Source organism: Hippichthys cyanospilos, chromosome 5 (assembly GCF_059441005.1).
Source record: "Hippichthys cyanospilos isolate Australia breed blue-spotted pipefish chromosome 5, RoL_Hcya_1.0, whole genome shotgun sequence".
Classification (NCBI taxonomy): Eukaryota; Metazoa; Chordata; class Actinopteri; order Syngnathiformes; family Syngnathidae; genus Hippichthys; species Hippichthys cyanospilos.
The window spans coordinates 2,838,457-2,862,461 of record NC_142373.1 but is presented as its reverse complement, the minus strand read 5'-3'; the positions used below and the strand labels follow the sequence as shown (position 1 = coordinate 2,862,461).

Below are 24,005 nucleotides of genomic sequence, written 5' to 3'. Positions count from 1 at the left end.
TTACATTACATTACACTTGATTTACATATTTACAACAGCTGTTCCTTAATTATTGTGAAAAATCATTAACATGATCGGTGTCTTCAAATAAACTGGTAGCCCTTTGTATTACTCTGTACCAAAGAAGTAGCTCTCGGTTTCAAAGAGGTTGGTGACCCCTGACCTAAAACATACTGCTAGCACAACAAAGGATTAATCTGGATGAAAAAGGGAAGGGTGTTAAACTCGCCAAGTCAATCATCAATTCTTAACTCAATAGAGTATGTATTTTACTTTTTGAAGAGGAGACTGAAGGAGGGGACTCCCCGGGAAACAAAACCAAAACAGAAAAAAAGCATTTTAAATGAAGAATCTAACAGTCTGGTTAAGTCAATAGTTTGCAGGCAAGATGCATTTATTGCAAGTACGGCTATGCAACCTAATAAATGTTATTTACTTTGAGTTCATTTAACTCATTTACTGCCACTGACAAGCATACTCCATGTTTCAAAATGACGTAGTTTCGGCAACCACGCCCCTTCGCATGGGCCAGATTTTCCGCAAGGCGTACCTACCGGAATTTCTTTACAGCATGGAAGCACCGGGCAGAAAACATGACAGTCGAACTATTGCTTATGGAAGTTCGTCGGTACAAACACCTTCATGGTTCGCCTGAAAAGGACTACTGTGACCTAAATATCGTAAACAACTGGCGAGCACGCATACTGGGGAGAGATGAGGCGTCTGTTAAAATAAAGCTTGGAAGAATTTTGATTGTTTGAATCTACTAGGATTTTCTACCTCTGTCATAGAGTAGTGTTGTTTGCATGCTTTAGAGTCCATTTACTGTTACCAGTATGGGAGTATGAGAGAATCGGCTGACCACGGGGCAAAGCTGCACCGAGTATAAAGTGCTGTAAAACATATGCCGGCGAGATTCCGTGTCTTCTTTACGCGCTGATCGTTCACGCGTCAAGAGTGGGACGCGATGACGACGCTGCAGTTGGCTTCATAGGCGCGCTCCCAAAATTTCAGGTTTCAGTTCCTCCTTAAAAGCCTTTCGATGGCAATGTTTCCCACATGTTTGCATGACAAAAGCCCCTGCTTTTCTCACCCCCTAATACTGCATACCGTTGTAGCTGTTAATTGAGACCCATTTTGAAAAATCCGATTGGCAAAAAATTTGAATAAATTCAGTTTGAAATGACTGACAATTACACTTTGACTGCTAAGACCATACTCGCTTCTAGTGATTCTGGTACTTCTGTAGTGGGGTTTTTTTCTTGCAAAAAAAAAAAAAAAAGATAAGGCTGTTGTACTGTAGGTGTTGTTAAAGGCCTGTTGTTGTAGTATGTACTTGTTTTTAGGTAGGCTTAATTTTTTTCAATGGTTTGCACTCAGCAAGTAAGTTGCAGTAGCTGTGTTGCCCTGTGTGCCAAGTTTTTGCCATGTCTAAGTGTGAATTTGTTTTAATTATTATTTACTTCTATTTTAGTTTATTATTATTATTTATTAAGTATAAAGCCTTGAAGCCTTGTTTATATACCAGTTGTTTAAAAAAAGTGCAATAAATAGACGTTTGACAAAACATGATTTCAATATTGACCAAAATAATCGTGATTATTATTTTGGACATAATCATGCAGCCCTACTTTGAGGCAAACAACATGGGTTCAATACCTATTTAGTAAATGTGAGCGTGAACAGTTGCATGACTTTATACTATAATATGCCCTGTGGCTGTGATTGAGTGCCGACTACTCCATTGTGTAGTCTGCCACAGCTGGGATAAGCTCCAGCTCCCCGAGACCTTGCACAGGCAGCAAAGATATTTCGAGGCATAATGTAATGGCCTCACCCAAGACAATGTTTCCCCACATGTTTGCATGCTAAAATCCTCTGCTTTTCTCAGCCCCTAATATACCGCACTAGCTGTCAATTGAAACCCATTTTGAAAAATCCAATCCCTCCATATTCACTTTGAGTGATTCTGGTACTTTGAGCAGCCTATCATCAGCACCACTGTGAGAGTGATTGGCAAAAATTGGGAAAAATTGGGTTTGAAATGACCAAAAATAACATTTTGACTGCTAAGTCAATACTCACCGAGTGATTTTGGTACTTTTGTACTATTAGTTATTTTTAAGGCTGTTGGAGGTGTTGTTACAGGTCGGTTGGAGCATGTGCTTGGTTCTATGTAAGCTTCATATTTTTCTTTGGTTTGCACTCAGCAACTAAGTTAGCTGTGTTGCCCTGTGTGCAAAGTTTTTGCCATAATTATTATTTACTATTTATTTTAGTTTATTATTATTTTTCAGTATCAAATCTTGAAGCTATTTTTATATATACTGCTCGTTTAAAAAAAGTGTTTGAGCAAATATGATGAATAATCGCGAATAATAATCGTGATGGCAATATTGTCCAAAATAATCGTGATTAATTTTTTGGCCAAAATCGTGCAGAACTACTTTTTGCGTAAATACATAAGGTCATCATGACATTGTTAAAACAACAAATCTAATCTTTCGCAGTGTTCGCCATCATCATAAGTGTACATGCCCTCCTCCATGGACTCAGTTGACCCTTCACACGCTCACAGCCAGCAGTAGCTTTGAGCTGCCGTCGGCCTCGGAGATAAATCAAGCGGTTACACAACAACTTCCTGCAGTCGCAACACATTTGGCCGTCGCAGTGCAAGGGATGCACTTTGGCAGCTGGAATGTTAATAAGGCCATGAGTCAAAAGCGCTTCCTTTAAGCTCCAGTAACACACACCCCGCCTGTCCCATTCTACCGCCCAAAGACACAAAAACAACCTTCGGCTGAGGCAGGGAGGGAATTCAAAACACCCACACGACAAAAACACGTAAGGCACAAGACAGCCAAAATATTAGAAACAGTATAGAGGAATAATGATCTAAATAAATATTCCAAATGAATGGACTGTCACAAAATATATTGTATGTGTCCCTCCGGTGTTTTTTTTCTTCCTCCATTTACTTAAAATGATCTAATTCCAAGACAAAGCTCCATGATACAACATGACTGAACCAATGGTAATGGGTGAGTGATTTGCTACATCACTAATGCGCTTCACAGCACAGTGCTTCAGCTGGTAAAGTGTCATCTTTATGATGAGGAAATCCTCACATTGGCAACGCTGAAAGTGAGCAACTGTCTTTATTGTTGACAGATGGTGAAAAGAGTTGACTAAAGCATATTTAAAAAAAAAAAAAAAAAAAAAGTTTATGACTCATCCAAAACCTTTCTGCCTTTATTTTGTAAAGCCAAAACAGGAAGCTGCTAACTCACATTGTAGGCTGCAATGATGAGCTGGATGACGTTCTTTGAGTCCTGATCAAGGATCTCCACGGTAGTTCCCGGGATGAGTGCCGTGAAATTCTTTTGAGGACATGGAAATACAAGAAAAGGAAATTTGCAGCATTAGAAAACAAGCGAAATAGGAAAAAAAAAAAAAGAGAGAGAAGGTAAAATACCTTGTAAATCACATACAACCGCTTAGTGACAGCAAATATGAGGAAAATATTGTTTTCTGCCAGTTTCTCACCCAGAAGCGCCAGCGAGGGATAATCCTGGATGGAGAGAGAGAAACATCAAGCCACTAACAGGATGCTAGGCTAACTGACGTTAATGCTGTATTCAAAATTTACAAAAAATAGAAGTTTACTGCCGAGTTCACGTTCTATCTACAAAGGTTTGAGAAGAATTAGATCAGTTGTTTTCCTTATTAGAGCCTTAAAAGAGCAGAAAAGCAATAAAGGCAGGCTGTCTAAAAGCCGTCCGGTGGCTTGAATTTTGTGTTAGTGCAGGTGTCTCTAAAACCAGTTCTCATGTATCCTGCATGTTTTACAGCTTTCTTTTCCCTCCACAGCTGATTCATATGATCAGGGTTGTTATCGGGCTTCTGCTAAGCTTCCCAATGAGCTGATCATTTGAATAAGGTGTGTCGGGGAAGAAACCTGGAAAACATGCGGAATAATGGCCCTCAAGGACTGAGATTGGACACTCCTGCATTAGTGCCTTTATAGTCAGAGCTCTGAGACTCACTGATTTCACTTGTTCATTTTTTTTTTTTTTTTATATTATATATATATATATATATATATATGTATATATATATATACACACACACACACACACACACACACACACACACACACACACACACACACACACACACATATACCATTTTTTTTTTAATTGTTGGATATCTTTTTTACTCAATATTGCCTTCATAGATATATTGACATTACAGAAACCTAAATGTGGTAATCATAAAGACATTTATACAGATAGCAATTCCACAAGACTGCTAACTTGTGGAAGAGTATTTGTACTTGATGTGCTCTGCATCAGAGTGTTGGTTCTGACTTTTGATCATATCGGGCCCTAACATTCAGGAAGTTGTCAATCGTTTTTCCGCCGCAGCTATTTCCGCTCTATATCTGATGGCCATAGGTCACTCACTGCGTCAAAAGGCCTGTGTCAAAAACATATTTGTTAGAATGATGTACTATATTTTCTCCAAAGCTATCATATGATAGATCATCTTAAACAGGGTACCGTTATTCCCCAAATATAAAACACACTTTTTTTTTCCAAAAATGAAAGCCAAAAGTATGGGTGCATCCTATAAACGGAAACCAAAAAATGTTATTTATTTATTTATTTATTTGAATTCGACACCAGTCAAGGGTGAATGATCAAGTGCCTGTTTCAGCTAACAGCAGCTTGTGTTAGCTGTGGTTGTTACAGCATTATTTTCAATAAAAGAAGCGAGCAGGGCGAACCACCGTCTGAGTCAATCCTTGTTCACGCACAGAAATATTACTAAAACGGAGAGGATTATGTAAACTTATGATGCCTCTAGCTGATTCGACGAAGAGTGGCAAGGTAAGCAGCCGAGCGCTCGGGTTAGGGAACACGGAAAGGTAATGCATTTGCCTCATTTATTAATCGCAGCCTTTTCACATAAACACACAATAATAAACTTGATAAAACACCAATGCTGTACAGCTTAAAATGAACTCGCATCATGAGAGAAAGGTAAAACAACAGCGTAGAGCACATGTAACGTTACAGTAGCGAGGCGTGCACTGATCGCTCACAGTGGGAAATCTGATCGATACTTAACACACCAAAAAAATATAACTTACGGATATGAGCACAAGAAACAATGAAGACTTAGGGAGATGAGATTCTATTTTGCTATAGTTTTTACATTGTTGCCAAAGTGTTGGTGTGTCTTATACACGGTTACATAGAAGATACTAGAATTTGACTGCAAAATTAAGGATCTTATACACAGGCGTGTATTATATTTGGGGAATTACAGTACATCCTTTTTCTTTAAGCGCAAATAACTTTTTTTCCTCAATATTATTAAACATTGGCCCTGAAACGTAGAACAATTTACTTAGATCAGTGACCAAAAATTGGACTTGAGCAAGTATTAAACATTTTGGTGTGCAGATATTGAGAGTCACTAGGAGCTTCTTCTCTCACCCCTGGAAAGGCTGAGTGCCCATCTTCTTTTTCTTAAACCCATTAAGAAGTTAGGATGCCAAGGAGTCCAATTTTTTCTCTGTCTAATGCCCTGGATACCAAAGAGTGACATGAAAAAGGGTAAACAACAGTCCTGCTTTTATGGAGTCTGAAAAGAGCTTCTCTCATTTCCAACACCAATACAAAAGAGTTTAAAGACTGCAGTTCACATTGCAGGCTTGTTTTGATGGGACACATTTGAGTGTTTAGATTTCAGTAAGTTTAAAATGGGATGAGGATCAACATGCTTGCAGGATTCAATCATCAAATACCAACGAGATGACTCTCGCCCAAAAAACAAGAAGCAGTGTTTTTCACAGAGAATCCTCATCACGTTTATCTATCCTTGGCTTCAATCTAAGTTACCACAGTTAAACGCTGGGCTACTTGGAATCGTCTAGATAGTACCTAATGCTGATAAACATCATTTGGTAAGCAGTCTTCTGATGTTCTAGAATGAAAGGACAATTAAAAAAAAAAAAGAGGCACACAGGGTCGTCCACATGATAGATCATTTTGTCTGTATGAAAGACGGCCTGTGAGTTTGTTTTTTTAATCATCTTAGCAAATAAACACACCCACTAATTACTAACTATGAGAATAATTAAATATAATACTAACACAATAAAAACACTAATTTAAACCAACTTTCTCAAGGTGGTAGAAGATGATAGGAGAGCAAAAGCACCAGTCAAGTCTTTGCAGCACTGGATGAGTAGTTCTTGCCAAGTAGTCTCCAATTGTCTCCTGCCATCATCAAGACTTGAATAATGCATTACTTTTAAAGTGTGCATTTACATGTCAACACTTCATTTTGTGGTTTAGTTCAGGGGTGGCCACTGCGACATGCACAAGTGTGTCAGTTCTCCCCTCTGCAATTAATTCCAAAAGTAAGTGTTCGCAGGGGTTATATTTACATGTGAAGTTGAATAAAAATAGACCATACTGGCACTCCTCCTTCATGCTGAAGTTAACACATCTCATCTTCTTTGATAGGAACAAAATGGGAATACACTAACTCACTACAATCAAGTTTGTAAGAACAAAATACTAAGGAAGTCATTGGTTTGAAAGAATACAGTCTAGCTAGCACAATAAATAATTAACCTGGAGATATTTGACAAACATAAATGATGTAAACATCAAATTAGATTTTTCACATTGCAGTTGACTATAGAAGCTCTGGGTTCATCTCGGTTTGATAAGACAATTTCTTACTAGGAATGTGAATTTGGCTACCTTGAATTTAATCTGTCTAGATTAGAAAATGCCCTGAATGCCCTCAACTTCTGTTTCTATGTCAGTTGCACTGAGCAGATCAAAGTTTTTGTGCCATGGCGTGGCTGGAGCTAGATTGCATCATATTGTCCCTCTTTAGCCAGCAAAGCAGTGGAGGTGAAGCAGAACTTTCTATTCTGGTTATAGCCAAGGCGTGAACTTTTTGCCTCAATAGCTTTAATACATGATTATTTAATGAGCCACTCTATTTGACAGGTATGATTTATTTACATATTTACTTATTGACATTTGCTCCCTTATAAAGCTCGGATTTGTTTTTCATCAGGGTTACCAAATCTACAAAAAGTGCACACAGGAAGCTGCACATAAATAACCCAAGATGGGGAGGGAAAATAAAGAAACTAATTATTGCACAACAAAAAGCATGCATATCCAATTATGAATGAAGACTCAATCTTTTTACCAAGCGAGTGGAGGCACTGTACTCGTTGTTGTCATCAAGGTGACAGCGGCCGTCATGAGGCTGTACGATGCCACCGAGACGGCCATCCAGGGCCAAGTGAGGCACATCGTCAGTGGCGAACACTAGCAAGTGGTATGCCTCTTTCCTCCAGCCAATTTCCTCCTGCACACAGTGGGTAGTAACACACGTTTACGCAAAATAGCAAAATGAGCAAATATATTTTATTTTACTTTTAGAGCGGGTCATCCAGGAACCGAAGGTTCACATGTCGTGTCCTCGGGCAAAACATTTCCCCACCTTGCCTCTGGTGGTTGGTTGGAGGTGGGCAGAAAAGCTCCATATAAGATTCAAGATTCAAAGTGCAAAGTCCATTTACAATTTACAATAGGAGAGGACCTGGAATTGTCACGGAGTAATGCATTTAATACTTGTGGTTTTCTTGAAGATGCATGAAAGTTTAAAATAAAAGACATTCTTAATGTTGCTTTGACTTGTGATGAGATGAATCAGGCCTTGTGGGAGGCCTTTAGCTGAGGCTTTTTGTAATTACAAGGCAGCGGCTACTTGGGGGAAGTCCCTGTGCATCTTGTGTAGTGGGGAACAGACAGGGAGGAGGGTGAACAAGGATTGACCCGTCTCTGGAAGACAGCTGCAACAGAATGCACTTCCTGTCCCGCCTCCTCCATGATGCTTTTAATTAAAAAGCAAATAGGCCAAATGCTTGTCATGGGGTTTATCATTAGATTCACAACATGTCAATGAAGTTTGAGCTGCCACATTGTATTAACAATTTATTGTCTCGCAACAACTGAAACACACATTATAAGACACTATAATGTGACATTGCATGAGCAACACACTTATGCAAAGGATAACTTCTCCAAATTGTGGGGGCCACCAATAGAAAAGAACTCTCAGGTAACCTTTAAAAATTAAAATGACACTTCAATGTCCGTTTAAAGCAAATCAACAAAAAATTCTTACCAGGAAATACTCAGAACAAATTGCAAGTCAATTTGATGACCGATGATTGTATGATCACTTTAGCTAAATGCTATCTGTGGTGAGAGTTCAACAGTGCTAACCAAATCAATGCACACAGTAAAATTTGTATGCCCTGGCCTCTGCAACTTCAATGAACATGCAAGTGATTTGATTTTGAAGCGTAAATATAAAAAGTTTCCATGTATCGCCTCCAATATCCTCACAAAACCAGTCATTGTTGTATGGTGCATTGAACTTGAAATGGAAGTATTTCTATAGTAGACATATGAGATGTCCTACTAAATGAAAGATCAGTGAATGAACCTCAAGTCAAATGCCAAATGTAAGCGAATACAGAACTTGCTTCCTTTCGCTTCTCCTTAAAATAACCCTACAAAAATACGCTCTTCAGGTTCTACATTGCAACACTGGAAACATGCCGCCTGAAACACGCAGCACACTGACGCTCTCATTAAATATCGCATTATTCTTAGACACAGAAGCAAGAAGTCGTTTATATTCTGGTATGGTACAAACGTTTACGTGAAAGTAAATTGGAAGGAATTTAATCGTTAAAATTCCTTCACATTGTTACCCGCCGCCAGAAACACAAAGCAAAATGGTAGCCTGACTCCATATCCCATGATTCTTGAACATGGAAGCAGGAAGTAGTTTGATTCTGGTGTGATGTGTGTGGAAGTAAACATGAAGGAATTCAACAGTTAAACATTTTAATTGGTTTATCATATGATTTACTATGACAACTGTGTTACTGGCATAAACAGGGCCCAAGCAATTGGCTTTCAGACAAAAACAAAACAAAAAAAAAACAAAAAAAAAAACGTCCTTCGTTAATGTGGAATAAAACAATGGGGCTGATGAAATATAACTGGAACAGTCCTGGTGAAAACAAAATGGCTGGTCACCAGAGCCAACAGGCATAATAAGTTTATAAGTCTATTTCTTCTTCATTTGTTTAACTTTTAAACTCCAAGGTGGGTAGGAATTTCCTACACTATGACAAAATACACTGATTTAACAAAAATAAATAAATAAAATCAGCGGATGACTTAAAATGACCAAAAACAATAGACTGAAATGACACTGCTGGGTTGCTTTTTACCTTACAAACTGCCGCCTGCAGAATAGCGTCAAATCCGCCCTCGGGCGCATCCCGGTTGCGTGAGACCATTTGCTTCTGAACCTCCTCATTGAAGCGGTCCACTTTGTCCGTCAGCGACAAGATGTGGCGAAAGCCAAATGTCGGCACACAGTTTGGAAAGAGCTTGTACCTAGGCGGAAATGAACAAGAACAGAATTGCAATGAAAATAGAGTCATGCTGTGTCACTTCTATTTTTTAATCACCATATGGTCAAATTACTTTTATTTATCGACTGAAAGATCTCACTGTACTGTTTTGTGCATGGCAGACACACGCGTACACAATATAACCTACATGGCCAGTGATGCGCACTGGCTGCACACACTTTCAGCTCCAGGGCAGACAAACACGGCGGAAGTCCATACTCTGTCCTCTGCTGGCAAACAAGACCTTATTCACTGGGCATTATGAAATATGAAGAGCAAACCATGCATAATTCATCAAGATGGGAAAAGGAAAATTCTGGGGTTAGATTTGAGTCCATAAGCTATCCATTTTCAACAAAACCATTGTTCACAGATGCATTTATTGATGCATTTTAAGAAAGCACTGTGCAAAGGTACCCTATATACACTGACAAAACAATTAACGATTGTATTTTGCTCCCATTTATCATGAGTGAAACTATATACTCTCCTTTCATCTTTTAGCAGTACAACTCAAAACACATAGCCAAGATATGAAAGGAGCGGCTTCCGAACATTTTTGTGAGTGCCCTTGAGTGAACCGGCTAGGGCCCAAATGACAATTTGAACATCTCCGGAGAGCTGTGAAAATGGCTGCATAGTGACTCTACCCATCCAACATGTAGGAGCTTGAGAGGGGTGGCAAAAAAAAAAAAAAAGAGCAGGCAAAAATGCCCAAACATAGGTGTGCCCGTCCTGTGGCATCATATCCTACATGTCCCGAGCCTAAGCCTCACAAATAGGCATGAGCAAAGTATTGCACAAAGGTTATGAATACTTATGCTTGTGTAATTTCAATGGGATTGGGGCCATCATTTGTGTTGTGCAGAAGTAAAGGGTAATCCACAGGCAAAAGCCCTAAAGGACAACTATTAAAACGTCAGTTCAACTCATAAAACTCATGCAGAGCTGTGAAAATTCACATCATGGCAAGAAGAACCAATTGGCCAGCATTGCGGTAGGTAGGTAGGAAGGTAGGTAGATAGGAAGATAGGAAGATAGGAAAGTTAGATAGATAGATAGATAGATAGGAAGATAGGAAAGTTAGATAGATAGATAGATAGATAGATAGATAGATAGATAGATAGATAGATAGATAGATAGATAGATAGATAGATAGATAGATAGATAGATAGATAGATAGATAGATAGATAGATAGATAGATAGATAGATAGATAGATAGATAGATAGATAGATAGATAGATAGATAGATAGATAGATAGATAGATAGATAGATAGATAGGCTTTTAGATGTTTTCGATGTGTGATAAGAAAACGCATAAAAAACACTCAAGAGACTAAAATATTGCCTAGATTGTCAAATATATATATATATATATATATATATATATATATATACACACACACACACACACACACACACACACACACACACACACACACACACACATCAGTGGCGTTTCGCGAGTTTCGCCTTCTGTGATGTCAGACTCTCGAATAAATACCCCTCATGCGCACACATACGCATTACTGGGCCACACGCTATTTTCCGGGGCTTTTAAAACCTCTTTTTTATACATATATAGTCCTCAATTTCAAAACTACCTACCCATTGCACGGGTTCTCCTGATACTTGGGGGCTGTGTAGGAGAAGGGTGACATGTTTTTATCCACGAAGGAGCCAAAGCCTAGACGGAAGTTGCTGGTGAGCTTGCCCATCTCCTGGGCCAGTTTAGTGCCCAAGTTGCGGATGGTGTCCAGGTCATCTTTCATGGAAAGCGAGAGGTCCATCAGGTAGTAGAGGTCTACGGGGTAATCCTCCACCTGGCGCACCTGTAGCCCAAACCACGTTTGCTCTCCTGCATACCCAGTAAGAAATCAATCAGTAAGCAAGTTAACCCTTTAACTGTCTATTTGAGCTATTTTGCGGGTTAAAATTAACCCAACTGGATTCAGCATACCCCCCCCCCAAACAAAGAAACAAAAAAACAATCATTCATCATTCATTGTAAATGGATTTTCAATTGTTTGCCAAAAGGGTCTATGGTAAAAGTGTTCATATTCTGTCAAGGTCATTAAAACTTGTTCAGTTGATACTGATAACTTTAATTCAACATTACACTTTGTTATTGTATGAAATAACCTCAAACTTACATAAATGTGACGCTGCACCCAACATACAGCCAATATGATGAATATTAATATAGGGTAATATATTGCAATTTGAGAGTGACAGGCCATTATTATAGCATTTAAAAATACATGTTCTCACGTTTCTCAGCAGGAAATAGACTGTTGTTTTTCCCTTCTGCTTTTGAGCCAATGTGTGTGTGTGTGTGTGTGTGTGTTTGTTTTTTTGTTTTTTTTTAACAGTCAAATAATGTTTCAACAATCTGCTAAAGAATTATATTTGCTAACTTTGTGTGCATGAGTGTGCGGCGGTTATAAATATACAGTGTACCCCCGCCATACGAAATTAATCTGTTTAGGGATTGTGTATGTAAGGTGAAATCGTCGTATGGCAGGCAATGGAAACCTATGGTAATTAGCGAATACATGTACCCCAGGTGAAAACATCAAGATAGTAAGATGGTAAGATAATCGTAGAGTAAGTGCTACTTATATGTAATATACATGTATACAACTAAATAACATCATAAATAAAAAATAAATACAGTGATCCCCCCTACTTCGCGGTTAATGGGGACTGTCAACCCTTCGCGAAGTCTGAAACCCGCTAAGTAGGGTGTCAGTTCCTAGATTTCTATGTACGCCCCAATATAGCCGCAGTAACCATAAACAATTCCTTTTTTTTTTTGTATTTTTTGCCAATTTTATTTCCTTTCTCCTATTATTTAACATTACATTATCCTTATTAACATTATTGTACATTCATTAAATAACTAATATTACTTAATTTGTTGAGAATTTGTTCTCAGGACTGGTTATCTGCACCAAGACTCCGGTGAAAGAGTACGCAAGTCATCATGTTGAATTTCACATTTATTTTGGCTCATGTATGGTGTATCATGTAGTATCTGTTGAATAATAAATCAACAACAATGTTTAAGTCAGTCAACTAACATATAAACACTTGCCGAACTTTAATCTATGAATTTAGTGTATTTTTAGCCGACATTAGCGGGTTAGCAACAACTAACAACTACTAACTATAAAGTGCAACCTCTACACAAACGAACACATAAACAGAATAAACACTCATCGCTTACTAAACATAGGCAGTAGCGTGCGTTATCAACAAAAATGATAATAAACTATAAGTATGAGCTTACGTTGTCATTCACTACGTCACCGTAACGAGCCGAATGACGCACAGAGAATGTAAAACAGGAAACGGAAATACAACACGACCCGACAAATTAAAAGCATGCATTTCAAAATAAGATAAAAAACGTCACGAACTCTAACGCTTGAAGAATTCTTAACATAGTTCTTAACTAATATTACTTCGTTATTTGATTAATACAGTACGGTATAATGTACTTTTTTGCTTTTTTCAATTTTTGTACATTTTTGCACATTTTTAAATGATTTTTTTATTTTGAAATATTTTTTATTTTTCCTGGAAAAAAACACTAAGTACTGAGACCACGAAGTAGGAGGGATCACTGTAAAGGATGTATTTACCTTTGAGTGACGTGATGGCTTGTAATGGCCATATTTCCTAGCGAGGGTAGCCTAGCCTAGCCTCATTCATATTTTTTGATTATCTCCAGCTCGTTTCCATATTAGTCATCTTCTTCATACTTCTCTCTTTAACATCTCTAGCAATCTTGGGACCCATGGCTAAACAATTCAAGTTTGAATTAAACACTAAAATGCATCCTAAATACGATATTATAAGCCCTCACCTGAGATCAAAGCTTTAACATGCCGCCATTTTAAATTCGTGACGCCAACCAATAGCAGACCAGTATCTTGGGAGTCGTGACGCCGACAAGTAGCAAGCAGCTTTGAAGTGAGGGCGAAAGGCGTAAGGTGAAAAAAATGGCGTAAAGAGGGGACAACGAAACGTCGCGGTCCACGTTGTAAGGTAAAAAAAACGTAATGCAGGGACGTTGTAAATTGGGGGTCCCATGTACTATTGTTTTTTTAAGTTCGCCATTGGTAATAGAAAATGAAAAAAAAAAGCCAAACACATTTCCATTCTTTTTGTTTCCTAACTTGTTAAAGCACCAGTGTCAAACTCAAGGCCCGGGGGCGAAATCTGGCCCGCCACATCCTTTTATATTGAAGTTTCTGACTAAAATGTCTACTTGGAAACAGCAAGCATTTTTTTTTTGTTACCAATTCCCCTTTTGAAAAGTTTTCACTGGCCACAGATTTCAAAATTAGGTAAATGTGTGACGATTGCATTTAAAATTTATTTTACTTCATAGCCATAAAAGCCCTCCTACAGAAACTAGAAGTACAATTTGGCCCACAGTTGAAATGTCTTTGACACCCCTGTGTCAAAGGATTGGATATGACATTTGACACTTCACCTGGTCGTAAACTGAGTGAAATCCTCTGGGGTTTAATCTGAACCACATCCTGCTGGGTCAGGCCGGACCCCTTGGTGCTCAGAGGCATGTTCTGCTGCACCGTGATGCTGTTAGTTGGGTATTCGACAAAGCGGCTCTGGCAGCCCCTCTTGAGTAGGTTTTGAACAATGTCGCAGCGTGACGTGAGGGTCCGCCCCCTCCCAAAATCCTGTTTCAAACACAGAAGACAAAACTGTAAACTGTATCAATGATATTAAAAAAAAAACAAAAAGTGATAAATGATACCTCTTGTGCGCACCAGGCGCAACTGGGATGTATCAGCAGGCATTCTTCACATGAAGTTGCGCTGCCACTCATACACACATTAAGACCTGAAGGAGAGGTAGGGTAGTCAGTCATATAAATATATATATTGTTGATATCCCAATAACTAGTGAAGCAAATACACCAAATATATGAAATTAATATCTGCTCTTTTGCAGCGATATCAGCAAATAATGTTTAGTAAGATTACAACTGAGTAAACAGCATGAATGAAAATACACGTCTAGGCTGTGTCATTCGCATGTTCAGATTTGACCAACTGGACTGAGAGACATAGACTCACTCAGCATAGTTAGGGCTTGCAGTACTCATTGCTTCTCTTTTCAGGCAGAGAGGAGTAAAATTACCCAGGCAGAATAGACACATTTTTCAAGCAGTAACTATGGGATGAGATCTGATTTTTTTTGGTGTGTGTGTGTGTGGGGGGGGGGTGGCCCGTCAAGCCACTGTATTTTAGTCAAACAGCCAAATGTGAGAAAGCCAGACAATGCTTCAAAATAAAATGTGGGATATGTCATGTATGTAACGAACAGACTTTTATTTTGAGGTTCCTCCCAGAAGCAAGACAATGGTCAACTAGATCATTTTTACCATTTTACCAACATCATTTTATATATATATATATATATATATATATATATATATATATATATATATATATATATATATATATATATATATATATATATGTTTGAGACCTCTGGCCGACCCTCTGGAAGTGAATGGACAAAGCCCGTTCAATTAACGGCACTCGGACCAATCATCTCGCGAATTTGCGACCTCAAGGCAAGCTAGCTAGGCCTAATAGAAAGCAACTCATACGTGGGCTGTGATTGGATAAGCTCTCTATGGAGTCCGCCGGTGTCATTTTGCCACAAAATGGCATTAATTCGAACCCGGAAATTAGTGTGCTCCCGACACTTTTTTTTCTTTTAAACATACAATGGCAGGACAAGGAGAAGAGGTGGATGGATCTGGTCTTGGTAAGTATTCGTCTTATTATTATATAAACTACAAATATGTTTTGTTCAAGAATCAATTATGTCAGCGTACCTCTGGAAGTGTGCAGGAATGTGTGCAGCAGCAAGCAGCACACAGCAGCTCTCCACGCGCGTGTCGCCGGGCTCCACATGGCGTCACTCGTGTGTTTACAGTGCAATCACCCCCCTCCTCCTCCCACACACTACCCCAGATTCGTTGCTCGCAGCGGTCCTCTCACCCGACCCTCAGAACCTCTCAGGACCGGTTCCTGTCCAGCTGGTCGACTCTTTACACCTCATCGCGACGAGCCGTGAGCGTCAGCGACAGGTTGCCATTGTTGATCCGCTCCTCGGTTCACTTGCGACGCCTCGGGCAGCTCCTTTCCACGTCCCCGTCTGCTTTCAGCCGTGCAGGCGGCAGCCGAGCCGCTGCAAAGATTTCATGCCGAACCGATTCTTTAATCAAGCTGTAAACTGAAACAACAAGCCGTCCAATGATAACCAGAGCTGCACATCTCCAAACTTGACGGTTCAGATTTGATCTAGCTCTCCCTTGGTCAGCTTCCCAGCTGAGAGACTCCACCCATTAACCCTTTCCCAGTTGGATGATTTAACCCATAAACCGAGTAAACCCCACAGGCTAACTATCACAGTGCTGCCATCTGCTGGTAGTTTTGAGAGGCCATGTCTCTCGCCCTCTTTCGATGCACACATAGTGGCAATGGTAGTAGTGGTAGTAGTATTAGTATTGAATAAAATTATTGTCTGAAGGCGAAATCTGATTCACACCGTTGCGATTTCAAATTATTCCAATTAATCGTGTGACGACTACTTCTATTTTTCTCTTTCCAAATATTTATTCCCTGTTTTCCACGCCCAAAATCCCATTGATTTAACATTGGGTGATTTTACATTTCATATTTACTGCTTTCACATTTCACATTTTCAATATTTAGCTCATTCAACTCGCCTATCATTCCCATCATTCCAGTAATTTATACATTCCAATATTTCCCCATAATTCCATATTTTTCACCCTTTAATATTTGATGATTCATTTTCAATGGGAGGATTCCCCATTCATTCCCAATGGGAGCTTTAACATTTCACATTTTGAGCTTTCCCATTTGAGATTTTACATTCATAATATTTAACTCTTCGTAAATATTAATATTTCATAAATTAAGAATTCATAAATATTAACATTTTCCCGTAATTCCATATTTTTCACCTATAATAATTCATAATTCATTCCCAATGGCATATTTAACATTTCACATTTGAAGCTTTCCCATTTCACATACATCATTCAATTCATTCCTTTCACATTTTCATCATTACTAATATTCACACATTCCAATAATTCATTACTACTTTATTATTACTACACATAATTCCTCATTCATTCCCACTGTTCTGACCAAAACTTTGGAACCTTATTTCTTCGCTATTACTCATCCGATTTACACCGTTTCAACTTTAATTGATTCCCCCAATTTCTGCCATACCATGAATTCCATTTTCCTCTTCCCACAATTCAAAATATTCCCACAATTCCACTTTTTTTTTATGTTTTTCCCTTGTATCTTCTACATTATTTGACCTATTCAAACAGTTCCAACCTTGTAATATTCAAAATACTTCACAGATTCAAGCCATTCAAACGTTCCGCATCATTCCACAATTCAACGCCTCTCCCTTCAGCATTTTCACCTTCACACGCAATTTCTTCAGGAATTGCATTTCTAGTTTTTAAATCTGAAATTGTAGATTGTAGAGAATTATTTGTCACATGTACCATCATGCTAAACATTTCGGTCACATGTTTATAATCCCACTTCACAAGCAATATAAATGGAGGTTAGTTCTGAGATACTGGTGAAAATATGAATTTAATGAGTGTAAAAGTGTTTTTCTTCTTAATTAAAATGTGATTCACACACTCACACACTAAAATTGAAAAGCTAATACAATACAACCAATTGTTTTAAATACAAATCGAGACTGCTTATGAACATTCTTTAAATGCTAAATGTAGCCGTTGTCCACCCTCTACCTGAATTGTGACAAAGCCTGGACAAATTGAAAATGTGATGAGTAATTGAGTGCAGATGTAGCTTACGTTTCTATGAGAAGTTGCTAAATGTGAACAAAGCAGTAAAAGCAAACTTATTGTCTGTACAGCAAGGCTAAAAACACAAGACTGAAAATGTTCAAATGCCAGTGGTGGTTTATTTTATAAAATGTACAGTAAAAAAAAAAAAAAAGTCAAGTTATTTACAATATACATAACCATCACTGGGGAAAAACGAACAACAAACAACTGTGCAATAAATAAAAAGAAAACATCACAAAAACTGATTATGCTCTTGAATGGTCAGTCCTTGAACCAGGCACTCGCTACGGTCCTCCCAATTGGCAGGGCACAAGCTCGCCTCCATGGCACAGTGCGGCGGTACTGTAGTCTGCGTCCGTTTCGAGAGGACTGCACTGTGGCGGCTCGTGTTGTGTTTTGTTTTTTGTCTTGCTGGCCAGATTCTTGAAATGAGCGAGCACTTTGGTGCTCCCAAGTCTCCACATGGGCACCTTGTGCTGTGCAGCTGCGCTGGCCTCTGATTTTGGTGTGGATGTGTGGGTGCTGCACTCCTGGATCACCTTCCTGGTGTACTGGATCCGTTTTTTCTTTTTCTCAATGCTGGATGCCTATTGGTTGGGATAATCAACAAAGAAAAATCATTTTTGTTCATTTGCTGACATGACTTTGTTCATTTTGATTCATCGAACCTGTTATGCACTTCCTTCTTGTAATTGTTTTTTTAAAGCCAGTCAGTGAGACTAAAACCAATTGCTTTTGCACTATCATCTGTCCAAATTTGCAACTTGATATGAATTAAATAAAAATGTCTTCTACACTCCAAAATTGATGAAGAGCAATTTGAATGTTGCCAAGAAAGCATAGAAGAAAGCCATAGAAAGCGGTATCATTGACCTGAAAATTTCAGGAAGTTTTAAATGAACACTGGAGGGTAAATTCCAATAGCAGCTAAGTGCTGCTGGTCTGAAATTTGAACACTTTAAAATCTGAGGAAGTTGAACATCTCAACACATGAAATAGGGCAAAAAAAAAGGTTTTGGGCCTCGACCTCAAAACAACTTTTCCAATAAGTTCAAATTCATTTGGCTAGAAGTGTTAGATGTATACAAGATATTAGATATTATGTCATAAAGTTTAGGGTGTGTTTTTGGCACTTCATTTACACAGCCACCACTATTAGATTTCAATTAGTAGTGTATGTATCTCCAATAACATACATGATTAATACAGTATAACGACATTGGATTGAATGCTTTATGTGAATATTCATATTTTTATGGAAGCACTAAGTTAAAATGCGTACTGCATGGAATCCTTGTCCGAATCGAAAATCTAAGCAAATCAGGTAATGGAATCGGGAATTTCTGAACTAATGATGGAAATCTATCGATACCCAGACCTACTTGATAGCTTGTAACAGTCAAATCACACTTACTTCCTCGCTGGCATTGGACGAGCTCCCCAAGGTTTTCTCAATGCTGCAGCGGTGGTTGGCCAGTCGCACGCAATGGTCCTGGTAGCTGTGGTTCACGTCTGCCAAACATTTCTTCATCTCACAGGTATATCTGTGTTCGTTGTTGAAGTAGCTGTTTGCCATTTGGATAAGCAGTTTCATGCACTCTTCTGTTTCCTGTGGAAGAGTGACCAAGACAATTTTTAAATGTTTGGGGAAAAAAAATGGATGTTTATTGTAACACATATTGTGTTTGTTGAGAAATACACAGGAACATACCCTTGAAAAAAAAATCCAACATGGCAAAGGGGTGCTGGCAATTACATTATTTCTCAAATTCTTTTAGCTTGCATCAATAAGCTGAGATGAGTGTGATACCAACCCACCATGGCGATGATGTTGAGGTCCTCAAGATCCTTCAACAGATCCTGCCTGCAGTGTTGCCTGCCAGAGCCAGTGGAGCAGTGCGTGGACAGGTAAACCTCCCCTATGTCGCGAATACTCTCTAGCACCTAAAAAAACAAAACAAACAAGTGTGTGATGTTTTGGCTGGTATCATGAAACTTGAAATAAACGACTGATGTTTTCTAACGTGTTCACCTTTTTGGCACGACGTTCAAATGCCACATATTGCTGACACTGCACCAAACTCTGCATTCTTGTATTCCAGAGTTGGAGGGTGCGATTTTCTCTGTCCAGCAGGCCATCAAGTATATCTGTGAAAATAAAATAACACACACACACACACACACACACACACACACGTTATGGAAACGGAGATGACAAAAGACTGGCTCATGAATTTTGTACAGTTTAGAATGGCTGAGGATACGTATAACGATGTTTAAGTGAGAAACGGTTTGAGCATCGGTTTGAGATCCAACTTCCAGTCCATGTGAACCTTCAGCCTACTTTGATCTGATTAAACATGTTTTGGGTATGAAAATCTAAAAACGGCATAAACATAACAACATAAACAAAAAAGTACATGTCATCTATTACAGTAATACAGTCGGCCCCCGGTTTACGAACACCCTCTTTTACGAACATTTCGACTTACGAGCGTGGACCGCGGAGATTTTTGTCCCCCATTACGAACATTTCGACTTACGAGCGTGGACCGCGGAGTTTTTTGTCCCCCACTTACGCACCAACCTTCCGTCTTACGAACAATCCGACATGCCGGCCATTGTATTCGTACATTTATTTTCGCTTTGCTACGTCAACTAGAAGTTGACGCTCATCACAGCAACGTTGAACGCTATTGCTCTTACAATGTCAAGTCACTGTCTCAGTCACGGTGTCAGTCACGGACTCAGTCACGGTGATGCTATTGGCCGGCGTCACGTCAATCACAGAAATGCCGATACACTATTGGCCGAACGCCTTTATCTAGCTTGATGGCACAGCTGGTCGGGATGGAAGGAAGGAGAGAAAATGAGTGAAAAACGGAAGGAAGGAATGTTGTGAAGACTTTTCAAACTTTATCTGTTAGACATGGCTTCTAAAATTGCAAGTGGCGGTAAAGGAAGAAGTAAGAGGATGATGACAATAGAAACCAAGCAGGAGATAATAAAAAAATACGAAGGAGGCGCATGCATAGTTAACTTTGCTCATGAGTATGGACGGAACCGCTCGGCAATCTTCTAAGGGCAAGACTTTCCTTGCCGGGGTAAATGTCATTTTTCCTTTGTATATGTTATTTAATTTAACTGTACATTAGATTATGTTACTCATTTTTAATATGTGTATAAAGTCGTGATGTTTTTACCTAAGGTTTTTGCACGCGTAGCACGCATTCACTAATTAACATAGGTTTGGATTGCCCGTCATACGAGCAGTTCAAGTTACGAGCGTAGCCGCTGAACAGATTAAGTTCGTAAAACGGGGGCCCACTGTAGTTCAAATCTTTTGTGGTATTCAAAAAAACGCTGCCCAGTAATGGTTCACTTATACTTAACCTTTTAGCATAATGCATTTGCATATGAGCTTTAGGAAATGTTGGAAAACGTTTTAATTACGTTTGGGGTGGTCTCATTGAATCATTTTAGTACAGATGTTTGTGTGATTCCTACAGTTTTTATTTTAATTTAAACTGCATAACATGACAATGGTGCGCTATAGTATTACAAATACTTTTTACTCACTTTTGTCTTGTTTTTGGTAAACATTTAAAATTATTGTGACTTTTCAATGGCAAGTTGTGAAGCTGTTCAATAATTGATTAATGAAGTATAACTTTTTTTTCATAATAACACTCATTTGTGGTTAAAATTAATTTTGACTAAGTAATGTAATTACAGTATTTGTACCAACTGACCTCTGACTTGTTGCAGTGATGCTTTGCCCTGACACTGCATTTCTGCGTTGCCACTGTTCCTTTCCTTGTACATGAGGAATATAGCTGCGAGTCCCCTGGCCAGAGTGCATGCCTGAGTGACAAAAATGACAATTACTTCATGTTAAAGGTGTGCCATTTAAATCTTTTTGGGATTTTCCATGGTGTCATATGAACCTTGAGCAAGACTTCCTTCTGCTCCAGGTGTCTATTGATCCTGAAGGTCAAGTTCATCTCACTGTTGGGGTCAAGTTTGTCCACTCCTCCACAGCATTCCGCCTCCACCATACTTGAGTATCCTTGTTCCAGGGAATCCAAATGATGGCACACCTGCAAGAGAGACTTTCATTTTATTTTGGACTTCTTTATTTCTGCTTATCATGGAAAATGTCAATCTGATGGTATTTTTCTTTGTTTCTTAAACCAACGTTTCGAGATAAGCACATATCTTAAGACTAGCATTGCTTAACCATAGTCATCAAGGTAGGTTCATTTACTGACATGTAAACCTCGTACATTTAGTAAGTAAATTCGCAAATTTAGTCAGTGACAACTCATGCATTTCCTACTTTTTCTGAGGTCTCGTAGAAGACAACAAAAGCAAAGACCAGCTTGGGTTTGTCCTCTGTTTCATGTAGGGTCTGCACCCAGTCGGCACAGTCTCTCATGAAGTTGTCCATGTCGTGGTGACTGGTGGTGGTTTTGCAATTGCAGAACGTAGGCCTGACGCTCTAGTGGATCTTCTGTAGGTGGAAGGTGGACACACGAAGGTTGTCACAACATTAAAATTCTGATTTTGTGGCAGGATTATTGCAAAAATCACAATATTTTGTAGTCATAAAGTATTAGCGCTATTTTGACTTTCATTATATCTCACTTTTGCATTCAATCTTCAACAAATATCAAACAAATATCAATTACATATGTAATAAAGCGTGCTTGTACGGGACAAAATAATTAGCTCTTCCCACACTGACATTTGGCATACCTGAAGTAAAAAATGTACAAATGTAGCCTGTGCAACAATAAATTAATGGCAAATATTGATGAGCTGGAGGCCATTTTGTGGCCCACCATTCATTTTTTAGTGACCCATGGCACAAGCATCTATACTAGAAATATCTTTAGACTACAGCCTACCACTAGTAGCCCTACTAATATAATTTTCTAGATAAAGTAGCTCAGCAGGTAGGTAAGTAAAAAAAAATGCCTCGTAATGTTTAGCAAAATCCTTAACGTATCCGTTAAAAAATATTAGATTAACAGTATATTAATTTTGATTTTTTTTTGATTGATTGGTTTTGGTGTGTGTAACATTTTAAGAAAAAATGGCCTTGCACCTTTCTATATTTTGTAAAAGGCCTTCGGGGTAAAACGTTTAAACACTCATATGGTCTATGTAGGTTGCATGCAAACTAAACTTGAGTCTTTAACTGAAATTTTCGAGCATCGGTGGTACTGCTTTAAAAAATCAGAGCGCAAATTTAGCAGGGCCTGCATACGAGGTTTGGCAGGACGCGAAAACATGACAAAACTGAATTACAATTAATGTATTTGGAAGACTTTTGTATTCGTACTATTAAATGGAAACGCGCTTCTACCCTGTGGTGTTAAAACGCGAGAAACCGACAGCAGATTTTCAGGCGCCGACTACAAAACCCGAAAAAAAAAACCCCATCGCGCAACAAGAATATGGGAGACGTGAAAAATACTTAGCGCATAGTGGCTCCGAACAAGACAAACATTAATTGTTTAAAAACAAATCAAAATATCAAAACGTTTGCGAACATTTAGGGCCAACTACCCAGTATAGGAGTTTAACATTCAAATGTAAGTTTTAAACACCTAGTATTTCAAACTTGACAAAATTTAAAGACGAGCAGAAATTAATAATGGTGACGAACATATTTTGAAAGTTGCTTCGACATATTTTGAAAGTTAGTTTCAAAAACAATCACACAGTCCCAGCGACACATCCCTCTAATAAAATGTTTTACAATTTTTATTCTAGCTCACCGTCCGCTTTTCAAAGCTTGCAGCAGGTTTAAATCAATGGGGTTTTGAAGTGGAAAGCTTCTGCCTCAAGATGACATTCGTGTGTCCTCGCTCCTCCGCCACAGGATCGCACACTGAGCGAGTACTCTCGAAACGTTCATCATATCAGTTCATTTCAGTTGAACAAAGAGGTCATCGTGACGTCATACGCTCTTTGATCTCAAAAAGTTCAGCATCCTACCCTCCGACCCCACCCCCTCACTTCAAAGAAGTGAGTTCTCCCCTTGTTCGATGATTGCCTGGTAAATTCGCCAGTGGATAACAGCAAATCACTGTTCGTTAATTCATAAATACCTTTGTAATAAATATTAGGAAATGGAAGATAAATACATTCTACATGCTTTTGAAATGTTTGAATGTATTTGAACACGCCTCAAGGCTCGTGAGCATCGCGAGATGTCGAAATTCCCGTTAGCGACTAATCTCCCAACGCCGTAAACTTGTGCCATGCCACATCCTATAAATGGCGTTATAATTAACTTGCGGTGTGGGTCTGGGTGTTATCTAATTACTTTTTTATGTAGGGTCAAACTGAAGGAGTCGTATGAATTCATAAAGTAAAAGATAGAAATGTAACAAGAGTTGTAATGTCCGTTCTCGTTCTGGTATAGTAAAATGATCTCAGTGAGCTCGAGGTTAAATCAGGAGTGCTGTGATGCCGTACCGCAGCGTGCCAGCCCATTTAAACACTGGTCAGAGTCAACACCGCCGGTTAC

General features: G+C 38.8%; 2 protein-coding genes across 2 annotated transcripts in view; both read right to left on the bottom strand.

The window, feature by feature from the left end:
* The window catches only part of LOC148423162 (integrin beta-5-like), a 47,318-nt gene extending 31,408 nt beyond the window's left edge, over positions 1–15,910 (bottom strand). Inside the window, exons 1-8 of the mRNA XM_088415038.1 lie at positions 15,422–15,910; positions 14,330–14,415; positions 14,045–14,252; positions 11,149–11,398; positions 9,353–9,521; positions 7,246–7,407; positions 3,476–3,571; positions 3,291–3,380 (exon numbers count right to left, since the gene is read on the bottom strand). Coding sequence (XP_088271164.1) covers positions 3,291–3,380; positions 3,476–3,571; positions 7,246–7,407; positions 9,353–9,521; positions 11,149–11,398; positions 14,045–14,252; positions 14,330–14,415; positions 15,422–15,500 — 1,140 coding nt within the window. The 5' untranslated portion in view covers positions 15,501–15,910. The remainder of the gene's footprint in view (positions 1–3,290; positions 3,381–3,475; positions 3,572–7,245; positions 7,408–9,352; positions 9,522–11,148; positions 11,399–14,044; positions 14,253–14,329; positions 14,416–15,421) is intronic.
* A 1,650-nt stretch (positions 15,911–17,560) lies between these two features.
* On the bottom strand, positions 17,561–23,461 carry LOC148423161 (triple functional domain protein-like). Its single transcript, XM_088415039.1, has 8 exons — positions 23,251–23,461; positions 21,804–21,977; positions 21,412–21,564; positions 21,217–21,328; positions 19,497–19,612; positions 19,283–19,408; positions 18,879–19,073; positions 17,561–18,051 (listed from the first exon to the last, which is right to left on the bottom strand). Exons 2-8 carry the CDS (start codon positions 21,912–21,914, stop codon positions 17,749–17,751), a joined length of 1,116 nt encoding a protein of 371 aa, XP_088271165.1. The 5' UTR covers positions 21,915–21,977; positions 23,251–23,461; the 3' UTR covers positions 17,561–17,748.
* Between the last annotated feature and the right edge of the window lie 544 nt (positions 23,462–24,005).